The sequence below is a fragment of the Strix aluco genome, chromosome 30 (genome assembly GCF_031877795.1).
Source record: "Strix aluco isolate bStrAlu1 chromosome 30, bStrAlu1.hap1, whole genome shotgun sequence".
NCBI lineage: Eukaryota > Metazoa > Chordata > Aves > Strigiformes > Strigidae > Strix > Strix aluco.
In genome coordinates this window covers 363,592-378,182 of record NC_133960.1, presented here as the reverse complement: position 1 = coordinate 378,182, position 14,591 = coordinate 363,592, and the positions used below count along the sequence as shown (strand labels likewise).

Here is a 14,591-nt window from a genome sequence, read left to right as displayed (position 1 = left end):
CCCGGCCCCCCGGCTGCGGCACCCACCGCGCTCGATCCCGGTGTGCGGCCGGTGACCCCGCGCCTCTGGCCAGGGGCACCCCCGGCACTTCCCGCCGGGCCGGGCCGGCACCCCGGGGCCGAGCACCCCCCGGGCGTGGGGGGACCATCCCCAGCGCAGGCTGGGGGCGGCGCTGGGGTCTGGCACGGCTCGGCGCCGCCGGGCAGGCCCTGGCTTGGGCGGGCAAGGCTTGGCGGGGTTTGGCAGAGCCCGGGTGGGGCTCGGCGGGGCTTGTTGTGGCTTGGCGCGGTTTTGGCGCGGTTTTGGCGCGGTTTTGGCGCGGTTTTGGCGCGACTTTGGCGCGGCCGAGGCTGCCGTGGGCGTGGCCAAACGCGCGAGGGCGTGGTTAAACAGAGGAGGCGTGGCTTTAGCGCGGGGCGTGGCCAGCGGGGGTGGGCGCGTCGGGGGCGTGTCCCGCTCGGGGGCGTGGCCGTATAAAAGGGGCGGGGCGGCGGCGCGTCCCCGCAGTCGCGGCGGGGCCATGAACGGGCTGAAGGGCTGGTGCGCGGTGCTGGACGTGCGGCCCCACGGCGAGAGCCCGGTGAGCCGCGGCCCCCCCGGGGCTCCCCGACACCCCCCCCGGCACCCCCCGGCCCGCGGGGCCGCCCCTGCTCTTCGCACGGTGCTTCTGGGGGGCGCGGGGGTGCCCCGGCGAGAGGCGGGGGGGGGGGGCGCCCCAGGACGCGCCGTCGGTGGAGCGGGGCTGCGCCCGCCCGGTGCCGCTGTGCCTGGGCTCGCCCGGCAGCCGAGGGGGAGGTTCGGGGGTCTGCGGGGGGGTCTGCAGCCCCTCCTGCCCCGGGGTCCACAGCCGTCCTGTCGCGGGGGGCTGGGGTGAACCCCGCCGGGGCGGGCGAGGACGGCGGAGCGCAGCGAGGGACACCCCGGCGTCGGTGTCGGGGTCCCACCGTCCCCGTCGCGCTTACGGGAGGCTCCCGGGAATCCCGGCCGGCACGCGGCCCCGCGCGGTCGTCGAGCCGTCCCCGGGTAACGCGACTTTTCAGGGAACGCACCCTCGAGCAGCTGCCGGGGCCGCGGCGGCGGGAGCAGGCGGCAGCGAGCGTGTTTCGGCGCTTCCCTGCCTCGGGCCCGGCGAGGCCTCGCGTCTCTCGCTTCCTTGGTGTTGGGTTTTCCCCGTCGCCGTCAGCAGCCGGGCCAGCGCCGCGAGGACGGGCCCTGGGTGGGGCTGGCAGCGCCCCAAAGCCGGCCCCGCGCCGCCGCGGCGCCCCGAGCTCCCCGCCGTGGGGACGAGGCCAGCGCTCGGCGATTCGGTGTTTTGCTCCGGTTTCGGCGACCGGAGGGGTCCCGAGAAGGCGCCGCCGGCGGCAGAGGAACCGCGCCGGCGCTCGGCCGCCTTCCCCCGTGCCGGCGGCCGCCCGGCTCCGCGGCCCGAGTCCCGCCAGGTGACTCAGCTCTGAGTCTCCTCAGGAGAGTCCTAATTCTGCGCGGCCTTATAAGGAGCGATTGCAGCGTTGGGCTCGTTTGGCTGATGGGTTATTACGGTGATAAGCGCCTCTGTAACGCCGGCGAGCTCCAAAGGCCAGAGCTGTTTGCTGCTGATCGCCGGCGATACCCCCTGGGTCAGGTCAGGCCTGTTCTTATTCAACAGTCGGGACAGACGGACGGACGGAGCGTCTTCCCCGCGGTTGCAAAACGCCGGCGTCGGGATCGCCGGCTGCGGGGCCTCGGACGCTGCCGCCTCTCCCCCGCCCGGGACGTGGTTGGGGTTTGTGCCGGGAGCGGAGCCGGTGCCTCTCCCTCCAGCCAAGCTTTTACCAAGGGGAGTTTTTTGGGCTGAATGATGCAAAATAGACCAGAAATTTTAGAATCAGCTTTGGTGTCCCTAAAAGCCCATCTCCAGTCGTCCTGGCCGATACCGCTCGCCCTCGTTCCCAGGGGAGCCGGCGGTGGGACCTGAAGGATTTGGGGAACGGCTCCTCGGCGGAGCGGGACCGTCCTGCCGAAAGCCTCCAAGTGCTGGCGCTCGGCTGCAGCCGTCGCCCAGACCCGGCCCAGCTCTCCCCGTGGCGGTTCATTCCCGAGGCTGGTAGTAAAAGCCGTAAACACGCGCTGCGGGGCGGGAGTGGCTCCTGGGGAGCGCGGCTGGGGCGTTAAGGAAGCGTTTTCTGTACGAGGTGGGGTTTTTTCCAAGCAGGAGGCGAGTGCGGGGCACTCCGGCGTCATCCCAGCGCTGGCCACATCGCGAAACCCTCCTGCCTTCCCCGGAAAATAACGGAGGGGCCTGAAACCCACCGCCCCTCCGCTCTGGGGCTGTAAACAGGAGGTGAGCATCGGCCGAGCGGATTTAACACCAGCCAGGAGCGAAAGGAGCGGGGCAGGGGCGTCCCCACGGCTCTGCTGCTCCTGCCCCAGCCGAACGCGGCACCTCGGAGCGGGGGAACGGCGTGTGCCGGCCATGGGCCCCCTCTGGGTTGCTCCAGCTTCGCATCGGAGGAGCTGCAGCTCCTGGGAACCGCCTCGGTGCCGGCACGGAGCCGATGAAACCGTGGCTGCGGGACGGTGAAAGCAAAGCCCAAACATAACCCTGCGAGAGCATCGCCGGGGCCTGGCGGGGGGCGAGAGCCAAACCAAGTGTCTCTTCTCCGTCCGCCTGGTCCCGCCCGGGCGCAGCTCACCGCGGCCCAGGCTGCTGCAGACAGAGGAGCCAGGCAGGGAGGGGTTTGCTTTAACCCGGCCACGGCTTCCGCCTCCTGCACCTGCCTCGGCCTCCTTAAAAGCATTGGCTGCACCAAAAAAGCTGGTTTTCTCCCCAGTGTTGCAGAGAGCCTCGCTCAAATGTCCCTCTTGTGCCTCGCTGTCCCTCTGCCTCCCCCGGCGGGGAGGGGGATGATGGAGACGGCGGAGCCTTCCCCTGCAGCATTTGCATGGGTGGTTTCCTGGTTGGCTGACCCGAGGTTTGGGAGTGCTGGTGCCGGTTGGGAAGGCACCGGCTGCTCTTGGCTTCCTGCCGCAGTCGGTTTGCGGCGGCTCGGTGGCGGGTTTATCCAGGGGCAGGTTTTTTTGGGGTCTGCTGGGACAGAAAGCACCCGCGTGCCGGCTCTGGGTAGTTCTGGCTGCGGGGATGGAGATAGGCCGGTGCTTGTTTCTTATCGCCGCGAATCTTCGCCGGGCGAGCGGTTGCCTCGGCAGCGTCCCACCCTCGCCCGGGCCTGACGGGACGGGGAGCGTGAACGCGAGATCCCGACGCCTGTAAACAAACTGCGAGCGAGGCCGCGCGAAGGGGCCGACACGCTGCCGGGCTCGTGCCGTGCCGCGGCTCCTGCCCCGTGCGGGAGCGGGCTGCTCCGTGCTCTCACCCCCCGCCTTTCCCCGCGCCCCGTTTGCTTTAGGCAGCACGAGGATGAGGAGCGACGCTTCGCGCGCAGGCGCTGCCCTGAGCCCTTTTCCCTGCCGTAAAACCCCCAGCGCTTCTGGCCTCTTCCCCACGCCACGGCGCACGCTGCATCCGGCCGCTCTTCTGGTGGCCTGACCGAAGTTTCCAACCTCTCGGGTCCTGCCAAGGAAAACATTCCCTGGAGTAAAAGTTGCAGACAAGTATCGGGTTAAGGGATCGGTGGTGCCGAGCGCTGGCAGAGCCCGAGCGGGGTTTCTCTCGGGGAATTGTCTCTCCGGGGGAAGGCAGGGGCCTGGCCGCGTGCTGGAGAGCCGGGGGAGGGCTCCTCATTTCCCAGGGAGCCGGAGTTTGTGCGAGCAGCGTATACAAAATATTTTGGAAACAAACAGATGGCTTGTCGAGACTTGGATGGCGGGGAGAGCGCTTGGAAGCGGGGAGGCAGAAATACCTTGATGTTGCTTTTGGAGAGCAGGAGGCTGACGTGGCCGAGGTGTGGCGAGGGGTGGGCACCTGGCGCGGGCACCTACCCCGGCTCCGCGGCGCTGCCGCCCGAGAGCCAGCTGCTGCGGCCGCCCCTCGCCGAGCGGCTCCCACTGTCGGGGTCACGTTTAAGAAGGGCCATGAGCGACGGCTGCCCGGGTGCCGGTGAGGTCTGTCCGGGGACAGGGGGTCGTGCAGCGCCGCGGGTGCACGGTGCCGGCGCTGAGCTGTGGCCGGAGCAGCCCCACGGAGCGTTTCGGGTGTCCGCGCGCTGCTCCGGGGCTCTTTACACGCTCTGGGCATCTCCGCGGGGGCTTGCGGGGGTTTGCACGGAGCTGGACGCGGCCGAAACGCCTCCTCGGTGGGTGGCACCGGCGGGACCGATGGGTTTGATAAACGTAGTCGTCGCGCGCTCGCTGTTACTCATTTTAATCCCAGCGTTGCTTCACGGGCCGCGGCGCAAAGCGAGGGGGGAGGCAGCTTGTCTGCAACGAGGCCAACCCGGCCCTCGGCTCGTACCGGAGGTGGATGTAAAGAGACTTTCAGGGAGTCTAAACTCAAAACTAAAACCCACCTCTTGTTGTAGGAGAGCGTGAAGGTGCTGCGGCTGACTCTGCCCAATGACCTCCCAGGCGACAGGCGTGAGCAGGCCAAGCAGAAGGTGGGTCTCCCCCGCGGCTCGGGTTGGAGTTGAAAATGCAGGTTTGTGAGTTAACGGAGGGAGGGGGAACGGGCGTTTGGCGGAGGATCGGTCGCTTTACGCTGCGTGAACTGGAAAACTCCCCTCCCGGGCTGTTAAAGGCCTCGGTGCGGGTTCCCGAGGCCGCGCTCGGCGCCGCGTTCCTCTGCGAAAGCGCCTGGTGCTCGTTGGAGCGGAGCCGGGCGAACCCTTCCAGCCAGTCGCGCCTCTGACAGCGCCGCTGCTTCTGTCTCCCGCAGCCGGTGGGAAAAGCCTTCGCCATGGTGGCCAACCGATCCAGCAACGGTCACTCCCTGGCCTCCGAGTGCATCAAATCCAACGACGGCGACGAGGAGATCATCAAGGTACGGTGCCTGGCTCCCCAGCTTTGTTGCAAAACGATCTTGTGTAATAATTGGGGCTGGAAAAAAGGTTTTGTCTGAAGCTAGACCAGCAAAAAGCTCCCCGGGGTGGCTCCTGATTGCACGGGCAGGACTTTGTGGTGCTGCAGGCTGGCAGCACCAGCTTGGGCTTCCGCGGTGCTGGGGGGATGCAGCGGGGGCTCTGCGGGGTGGGGGCGTCCCACGGGAGGAGGAGCAGCTTCCAAAGACGCCAGCGAGGGTTCGCTGCGAAGGGGAACCCTGCGGGTGACGTGGCTCGGGCCGCGGTGGCATCGGTGTCCCGGCCCCGCGGGAGGGGCTGGCGGGAGGGGATGGTCTGACCCGCGGCCGCCGTCTCTCCCGGCAGGTTTATCTCAAGGCGCGGGCCGAGGGCGGCGGGAACCACGAGGAGCACGTCAACCAGCTGAAAAGCGAAGTTCGTTACATCCAAGAGGTAGTTAACGTCCGCGAGGGGCCCTGGCTTGCGCTGCCTGAACCCGCGGGGGCTTGCGGCGAGGGCCCGGCGCGCTCCGCTTCCCCGCGGCCGCGCTGGCAAACTGGCAGCGGAGCTGCGCTCCCCAGTTTGTTGACTTGCCTGTACAGGGCAGTAGTCTAATCAAGCACCATAAATTAATTCAGCCTGACTAATTGCTCTGCTCTATGGACTGAATTTGAAGAGAATTGCGCGATGACTTTCCCCCAAGGCTGTCCCCTGCCTGCCTGGGCGCGGCACAACCGGAGCCTCTTGTTAAAAGGCAGTTTCTTTGGTATGTCTCATCTCCCAGAGTAAACTGGATGATGAGGCTGGCGGGAGATTAACCCTTTCCTCTGCTCCTGGTGGGGATGTTATTTCTGGAGAGCTGGTTGCAAGGCACGGAAGCGGCTGCATGCATGTTCTGGGCTGGGCAGCTTGGCCTAAAAAAAAAAAGAGAAAAAGGAGAAAAAAAAATTTGGGTTTGCTCTCACGGGGGAGTTTCTGTGCTGGGTGCTGGCCCCAGGGAGCAGCGAGGGGCAGATCTGGCAGGGCAGCCTCCAGATCTTTTACGTCATCCTTCTGACTCCTCTGCCAAAATGCATGTTTTCCCCCAAAAAAAAAAAGAGCCTGTTCCCGCTGCCTCCTGCCTGGCTCCCGCCTGCCCGGGGCTGCGGCGCTCCGGGGTGGTGCTCACCCAGACCTTATCTCGCAGCCACCTGCGTGCTGCAGATTTTGTGCCTGATCCTTCCCACTCCCGGGGCTTCGACTTCAGCTCTTCTGATCTGAGCTCTCCCGCAGCTCGGAGGGAAACAGGAGTCGGGTTTTAAAAGGCCTCTTAGCAATGGTTGGGCGGGACTTAGACCTTGTCTGGCCACAAAGGCTGGACGTGGCCCTATCAGAAGAGCTGAAGCAGCGTAACTGTGCGGCAGGACTTAATCCTGCCTGTGAAAAGCAGAGAATGCTCTAAACCAGCCAGTCCCGGTGGCTGTACCAGTCTGTCCGCACCCAGGAGAAGTGCCCAGCGCAGGGTGGTGGTGTAAAAACCCCGGGGGTGTCTTGATCCAGCTGGACCAAAGGCACGATCGCTGTCCCCGGGTGAAGGGCTCCGCGCTGACCCGGGAGCCGCACGTCACGCTCCCGCCTCGTCCCTTGTCCTGCCGCTGCCCGGTCTCCGGCAGACTGCTTCGCCCCGGTGCCTCGGGCATCTAAAATCCAGGGGTAGGGATGAAGCCACGCTGTTCATGCTCTGAGAAAGCTTTTCTTTGAAAAGCGTTGGGGCAGCGTTCGCTGCAAGAGCCTGTAAATCATTCCTCTGGCTCACTTGCTCTGACTAATTCGAGTAGCTGCAAGTCAAGACTGTACTTGTCGGCGTCCTGCAGCGCGGCAGAGAGGGAGCTGGGGAGCTGCAAGGGTCTTCTCAGCATTCAGAGGTGAACTTGATGACTAATGCATGAAAAATCAGAAGCATCTCCAGATTGTTGTGCTTTTTTTTTAAACGCAATTTTTCTTTTCTTCCCATGACCGTGTGGGACAGCTGCCTCGCAAGGAGCGTGTCTGCCAGAGACGGGGCTGCTCGCAGGCAGGGCTGTAGTGACGCCAGAGGGTCGGGCTGGCAGAGGAGCCCTCGGTGGCAGCGTAGCGGCCGCTCTGCCCCCGTTTGATTTCTGCTGGGCTGGGTGACCCTGTCCGTGCAGATCGAGCTAAATTGACTTGCCTTTGCCAGGCTAGAAGTTCTTTGAAGAAGCTGCGGGAAGACTTAAGTAGTAAACTTGAGAACAGACAAGGAGATAAACAGCACGCACAGGTAACGGGAGCATTTCTCGGGCGTTAAATGACGTTGCCTTATTAAAAAGATGTCATCTTCGGGTCCGGAAAACGATAGAAGGGGCCTCAAAGATCGAGGCGCTTGTGGCGAGCGAAGGCCGCGCTGGCACTTTACAGGCAAAACGCGACCCCCCCGCAAGCACGTAACGAGGAAGCAGTGAGCAAAGGCGCTGGCTGGCCAAACGCCCTCTTGCATGTTCGTTTGCAACAACCCCCTCGGCCTCGCGGCGCTGCGGTGCCCCAGAGCTGGCTGTCTGCATGCCACCGCGCGCGCTGCCGTGCCGGCCGCCGCTGCAGCCCCCTCTGTCCTTTGCTCGCGTAGGTCGTGCTGGAACAGCAGAACGGGAGCTGGCTGTACCCCGAGAGGCTGCGTGCCGACTCCTGGGAGGACCAGGTATGGGGCTAAAGGGCGGGATTTCAGCGCTATGGAAAGAAATACCAGTTGTAGTTTGATATCTTCCTCCCAGCGGGTCGCTTTGAACCCGTTGAGCCCACGATCGGGTGCTCCTGCAGCAAACTCCAGTCAGGGTCAGATCAGAAATGGAGGGCAGCTCTACTAGAGCAACAAAAACGTGCATAATGGGGTTTCAAACCTCTGCGCACGAGAGGTTTTTAGCAGAAGGGATAACAGGAATCTTAAGCTGGTAAATATTTCTCCACCTCTTCGTCCTTCCCCTGGCAGGGGCAGATGCCCTGGGCTGGGCTTTGGGGCTGGGTCGCTGTGGACCCGGTTCACGTTTCGGGTTGCCCAAGCGCGGCTCGGGGTGACATCCTGCAAACAGGGCTTGGAAGGCGACCAGAGGACGCTGCGCGCGTTATCTGGAGGGCTGGAAGCTGCCGCCCGAGTGTGGGAGGCGAGGACAGGAGCGTCGCGCGGGGTTTTTTCAAGCCGAGAAGCGACGTTGGCAGGCTTTGTCACCGGCAGCGCTGCCCACGCTGGGGCGGAGGGTCCTCCGGTACCTCCCGGGGGCTCAGCCCTCCCGTCCCGTCCCCGCAGGAGGAGGAGGAGTGCTCAGGGGAGGACGTGGAGAAGATCCGGCAGACAGCGAAGAGGCTGTTCACGAAGCTGCAGGAGGCTGAGAAGCGCCACCAGTTGGAGAAGAAAGCCTTTGAGGTGACGACACTGCGCGCTTCTCTGCTGGGAAAGCGTCGGGTTTTATTTTATTTTGGTGGGTTTTTTTCTTTTTGGAAGTCTGAGGAGCTGCAGGGGCACACGAGTTCGGGCTGCCAGTGGCCGGCTTCTCCCTGCAGAGCAGCGGGCTCGGTGTGCACCGTTAAAATACACCGGGGAGTCCAGACCTGGCCAAGCCCAGCAAACCGCCTCCCTGCTGGCCCAGGCGAGCCTGCAGACATAAATGCTTTTCCCGTTAAAAATCCCATAAAATGAAAGCGGTGGCCAGCTTGGAGGGCTGTTCCCTCCCAACCCTGCCGGGCCTTTCCGCCCATAGCCGGGCGCAGTGTGTGAGGGGGGGATGTTCTGTGGGGAGCGGGGACCACCGGCGGGTCCCAGCGGGTCGGGCAGAGACCAAGGGTCTCCCCTGGAGCTCGGGCTCCTCGTCCGCGGGCTGTGCGCCGTAGGGAGGGGCGAGCTGCCCGGGCAGCTCCTGGCCCCACCGCACGGGTCTCCTCGCCTGCCAAGCGGTGCCGCGTTTGCTTCCCTCCGTCCCTCGGCCCCGGTGATTAATGGTCCCCTCCGGTTTGGTTTCCAGTGACTGCTCATGTCCCGGATGGGCTGGGCCTGCCTGTGTCACCCCGCAGCTCCAAGCGCTGGTGGCAGCGGTGACGTCCTGGCTGGCGTCCTGTCCCGCAGCCCAAACTGGTCCCAGCCAGCCTGGGGGGTTCCCCGCAGCGCGACGGGGCGCAGCGTCCGCTGGGGAAGTGGCTTTGAGCGGCGACCGCTTCCTCCAGCGCGGTGACGCGTGCCCCGAGGACGTCTGTCCTCGTGCGGAGGAAGCCGCGTGGTTTGGTGGCATTTCGGGGTCTTTGGTCAGCTGTGAGGCCGACGGCGGGCCCGGAGCCCGGGGGAGATCCCGGGGGTGGCAGGGAGGGGTGTTCCGGCGGTGCCCGCGTGTCCTCGGTGTGCCTCGCTCCCCGAGCCCGCTCTCCAGCCACATGGGGACCCACGGGGACACCCTGGTCCCCCCTGGGCCACTGATGCCGGCGTGGGGCTGGCGGCCCGGGAGGAGCCTGCGAGCAGCCCCAGAACACGCGTGGCTGAGACCGAACCTGCCTCTTGCGTTCGAGGAGCCTTTCTTGCCACAGCGTTTAAGCGCTGGCTCCTTTGAAGTGCTTTGAAGCCGGGAGCTTTCTGAAGCAGCTCGTGCTCTCCCAGACACCCGGCTGCCTTCAGCAGAATCCGCCTGCCGAGGCTCCGAGCAGCGGCGTGGCTGCAGAACCTCGCCGGGGAGGAGGGCTGGGGTGCGCGGGGCTCGGGGTGAAGCCGCCTCCGTCTCGTTTGCAGAGGACGGTCTCGCAGTACCAGGAGGAAGCGGAGCAGACGAGCGCTGCCCTGCGGAGAGCGGAGAGGAGCGTGGTGGAGAAGGAGGTGCAGGTGGACGAGCTGCAGAGACTCCTGGCAGGGATGGAGAAGGTACCGGCCCTGAGGCCGCGGCGGCGGGGCGGGAGCGGGGAAGCCCGGTGGTGATGAGTTTGGCAGTGCTCAGCACAGCCCCCGCGGCAGGTCTCGGACCCTATGGAGGGTTTGACTCCCCAGCCAGGTTTAACCCGACCGCGTCGGGCAAAGCCCGCTGCTGGGAACGGCTGCAAATCGACTGGTGCTGATCTAGACTTGCATTTCTCAGGCCTAGAAGATCTGGTTGGTCCGTGCAAACTCTTCCAGGTATCCTGGAAACGAGTGCGCAGTCTAGACAGCCGCCCAGTTCTTCTCGTGGGGGCATTCACAAAACCTTCAGCCTTGATCATATTTTTTTTCTTAGCTGTGGTCTGCTCATAATACGATTAAAGTCATAAATCTAACAGTGCAGTCGGAGCGTGGGGCGATCTGGGGCTGCATTCCCGGCCCGACAGCAGGGAGGGAGAGGGGCTGGTGCCTTGCCCGTATCCCAGGGGTAGAGGAGCGGGACGGCTGCCCTCGGTCATCTCTGTGGCTGCCCTTGTCCGTCTGTCTGTCCCTCGCATGTAAATCAACTGCTCGTGCCAACAACCCGCGGCTGGAGCGGGGAGGCTGAGCGGGGCCGGCCCGGCTCCCCGGGCGCTCGTCGTCCCCCGCCGCGCAGCGGAGGCCCGGCAGCACGTGTTGCGACTCGTTTCCATGCATGTAACTCGGGCTCTCGCTCTGCCGCAGGAGCACAGGAGTTTGCTGCTGAAGATGAAAGAAGGCGAAGCAGAGCTGGCGAGGCTGCGAAGCGTGGAAGGGGACAAGCTCGCCGAACAGGACCGGTGAGGCTCGGCCTCCGGCTCGGCTGCCAGCTCCAGAGCAAGCCCACGCCGCTGGGTCGGGGTGTCAGCTCGCTGGGGCATGACTGCACATTCCTGCGCAGGGCGTGCTCGCTCTCTGCCTTGCAAAACAGCGCCCTGCTCCCCAGAGCTGACTCATCTCCAAACACCTCCTGCAGTTTGGCTTTGCTCCGAGAGTTCCGGAGCTCCGGAGCCGGGCGGCCCAGGGACCTCCGGCGGCCTCGCTGCCGGCGGGGAGCTCGGGGCAGCCGATTCTCCCGCGATGGCGGGTTCCTTCCACCCAGCCGGGATCCTCCTGCTCCAGGGGCTAATTGGCGCTGGCTTGTTTCTGGAAGGCCTCGTTTGTGGCCTGACTCTTCCTGATGTTCCTGTGTCCCTGCAGTCTGCGGTTGCTCGTCTTTGTGGCTCCTGCTTGAATAGGTTTTGTCTCTGCCTCTCCTCGCCTCCTCTAGTCAAAATATTTCAGTCCTGCGCAGCTGTAGAGGAGACCTGGCTGCTCTGGGCTTAGCTGGGTGGGTGCTCCCTTCCTGGGAAGGCTCCTGGACTCTGTCCTCCCCTTTTCCCAGGTCAGCCCAGCTGGAGAAGGAGGTGGCCATGCTGCGGGAGAAGATTCACCACCTGGACGACATGCTGAAAAGCCAGCAGCGCAAAGTCCGCCAGATGATCGAGCAGGTGAGAGGAACGGGGCTGAGGGCACTTAAAAAATGAGAAAGGAGGTGGGGGGGGAAAAAAATCTCTTAAGCTGCTTGGAAGCAAAGAATTGCTGGTTTGTGGGGCTGAATCCCTTTGCAAACCAAAGTTCAAAGGCAGCCCAGAGCCCTGTCCCACAGCAGGGACTGACCCCGGGTGACAGCCCAAAGGGCTGCGGTGCCAGCTGCTCCGGGCCAGGGAGGGGAGTAAAAGGAGAGTAAAAGGAGAGTAAAAGGAGTGCTGTGCACCCAGCTGGGCCTGCTGAAAGAGTTCAGTCTCACACTGTGTGAGCCAGGGGCTCCTTCACCTGGGGCTTAACTCACAGACTTAATTTGAGGCTTTTTCTGGTCGGTTTTTACGCAGACCTTGGAGTTCAGGTTGTGGCTGTTAACAGGCAGCAGGGTGCCTGGTTCACCTGCCCTCCCCCGGGCATTTCTCCAGCCCAGCCAAACACAGGAGGGATTTTCAGCAGCTGTGAACTTTTCTCTTGCAGCTCCAGAACTCCAAAACGGTGATTCAGGCCAAAGACGCCGTGATCCAGGAGCTGAAGGAGAGAGTCGCCTACCTGGAGGCTGAGGTGCGTCTGAGCGGGGCCGTCCCGGGGCGCCGTGCAGGGGCTCTGCTCCGGGCTCAGCCCCTCGCGCTGCGATGGGTTCGTGCGTGGCCGTGGGCCGGGGCTGGGCTCCCTCGGGCGAGGAGCTCGGCTCAGGGCAGAGCCCGTCCCCGACACCGACACCGGCTTCGCGTAGGAGAAGGCGCCCTCCGCAGCCCCCGGGGTTTCCAGTGCTGCCAGGGTTGCTGGAGCAGCTGTGAACTCAAGCAGAGTCCAAAATAATCTCATCAAGCGCGTTTCTCTGGCAGCAAACCCCTTCTTGCTTGCAAAACTGCAGCTGAATGCGTGCGTGTCAGAAATTAAAATCGCATTCCAGCCTCTAGCATTGTAACAAGTGTCAAACCTCTCTCCTTTTTTGGAGGAAAACTGAGCCTGCATTGGCACTTCCAGTGTTTTCCTCCCTCCTCGGTGACTAATTTTGCTAATTTCTGCACGGGGACGGTGTGTGTGAGCACAGCCAGCCGTGACCCCGGGCAGAAAACCTCCCGTGAGAGAGATCTGTGTGCTGGTGGGTTTCCGTGTCGGGTGCTCGGCCGGTTTTACAGACCCCGCCAGCTCTCTGGTGAGCAGTCCCTGCGCAGGGCTGGCTTTCATTTCCCTCAGGAAAAGTCTGCCCCGTGACAAGAGAATGTTCTGGAGCATCCCTGGGCAAGCGACCTGTGTGCCCGCAGCCCGCCTGTCCCCAGCTGCTAAACCGCGGCTCCCTCTCTTGCAGAACCTGGAGATGCACGACCGCATCGAGCACTTGATCGAGAAGCAGGTCAGCCGGGGCGGCCACAGCTCCAGAGCGCGCTCCAAGTCGGAGTACGTGAGCAGGTACGTGGGGAGCTGGTGCCCTCCGGCCTGCCCGGCTGCTCAGCGGCTTCACCCGCGGGTCCCCGTCTTACCTGGAGCGGCGGGAGCCGCGGTCTGGGAGGAGGTGCTGGGCTCAGGGGTGCTCCTCTGCAAGCGCCTTGTTGTTATTGTCTGTTTGCAGAGGGGCCTCCGTTCCCATGCTCCGCCTTCGGGGGGGTGCGGGGGAGCGGAGCTCCCTCCTGCGGGCGGTTTTGGGGGGAGCCATCACCGGCCGGGGCTGCGGCAGGACCCTCTCCCGCAGGTTTCCCCCGCAGACCCCATCCAGCTCACCCGGCGAACAAACCCCTTCTCTCTTGCAGCAAAAGGCTGACGGGCCCCAAGCCGCTGCCTCTCATTCGAGTAGTGGAAACATGAGTTTCGAGGGCCGGTCCGAGCTGAAGACTCTCCCCTTGTTATCGTTGACTGGATCTCCCTGCTTGGCTGCCGTCCTCTGGCCTCTGTGCTCCCAGAGTCTCCCCGGAGCTGCCGGCGGAGGGCTGTGCCCTGGACAGCGGCGGCAGCCGAGGACAGACGTAGCCGGGGCGGTCCTGGCAGAGGAAGGAGGTTTGCGAAGCGTCCACATTGCTGTCCCCGCTGGGTCCCGAGGTCACACGGATGCCAGTTGGGAGGCTGGGACCAGCCGGCCCCGGCGTGGACAAGGTGGCTCTCTGGCTGGAGAGCCAGGCTCGCTTTCCCTGGTCAGTCCTGGCCGTGCCGAGGTTGCTCTGCGAGAGCAGCCTTTGCTTCTGAAGGGCCTCGTCCGAACAGAGCCCCCCCTTCAGCTTGCAGCTTGCCAACATGGACTTGGGGTTTAACCTTTTTTTGGTTAAAAAATTTTAAAAAAAGATTCACTCTCACAAAGAAGAAAGAAATCCTCCTGAAACCGGACTCCTTCCTACAACAAAGCCCAAGGCGTGACAAGTTGGGAGCCTCCACCTCCGATCTCCAGCACATACCTGGCTGCTCCAGACTTGGCAAAGGCTCACGTGGCCAAAACTCAGTGTATCACCGTGCTTTTCCCAAAGGCGTAGAGAAATTGTACCCGGCGTACGTGTAGTGTTCAAACCCAGAGGCTGTTTGGTTTGTTACCTGTATTTATTTCAATAAATTATTGGTGTCTTCCAATGATGTGGTGACAGGCATGATTGCTGCTGTCCACCTCCGCGGGAGCACACGGTTCAGGACTGCCTGTCCCACGTTTGAACTGGAAAATACCAACCAGCTTCCTCTGGGCTTGCGCGTTGTTGCTGTCTCGTGTGCGCCCCTGCTCAGGAGAGGAGCTCGGGTACCGCTCGAGGGAAGTCGTTGGCGTTTGTACTGACCACGTTAATACAAAAATACACGTGCCTTAACCCTTCCGACTGCAGTTGCTTGACTCGATGTGACAGGGGCGGGGCGGGGCTGCGCTGGCTGGGCTCCCGCCTTCTCGAAGTCGACGTGGGCAGCTTCTTTTCTTTCTTTTCCTTGCTGGTGTGTCAAACTCTGCCCAGCATCGACCTCGCCGTCCTGCGCTCCACGGGCGGGAGCTGATGCTGTGTCCAGCGCCGCCAGTGCCAGGGGCTCAGTTGGCTGCTTCCGGGTGGGAAGTCCCAGTCCCCTGGGGCTGCCCCTCCCCAGGCCGGGCTGGTGGGGACAGCGGCCGGGCTCAGCTTGGGCTGTGACTCTGACCCAGACCCAGCTCCTGCACCTCTGCCCCCGCCGCGGCGCGTCCCCAGGGCTCTGCAGAGCAGCCTCGCAGCAGCTGGGCTCCGACCTCTGCTCCGGGCCGCAGCCTGCGCCATCCCAGTGCCTCCCCGCTGCTCCCTGCA

The 14,591-nt window shown here is 64.0% G+C and overlaps 1 protein-coding gene across 2 annotated transcripts; it reads left to right on the top strand.

Moving 5' to 3' along the window:
* Positions 1-500: 500 nt before the first annotated feature.
* TUFT1 (tuftelin 1) lies at positions 501-14,141 on the top strand. Of its 2 annotated transcripts, XM_074809327.1 has the most exons (13): positions 501-580; positions 4,458-4,532; positions 4,811-4,915; positions 5,298-5,384; positions 7,129-7,209; positions 7,552-7,623; positions 8,227-8,343; positions 9,691-9,819; positions 10,534-10,628; positions 11,213-11,318; positions 11,830-11,913; positions 12,665-12,765; positions 13,104-14,141. In XM_074809327.1, exons 1-13 carry the CDS (start codon positions 521-523, stop codon positions 13,156-13,158), a joined length of 1,167 nt encoding a protein of 388 aa, XP_074665428.1. In that variant the 5' UTR covers positions 501-520; the 3' UTR covers positions 13,159-14,141. The 2 variants fall into 2 exon arrangements, with proteins under 2 accessions (XP_074665428.1, XP_074665429.1); XM_074809328.1 differs by lacking the exon at positions 7,129-7,209.
* Positions 14,142-14,591: the final 450 nt, after the last annotated feature.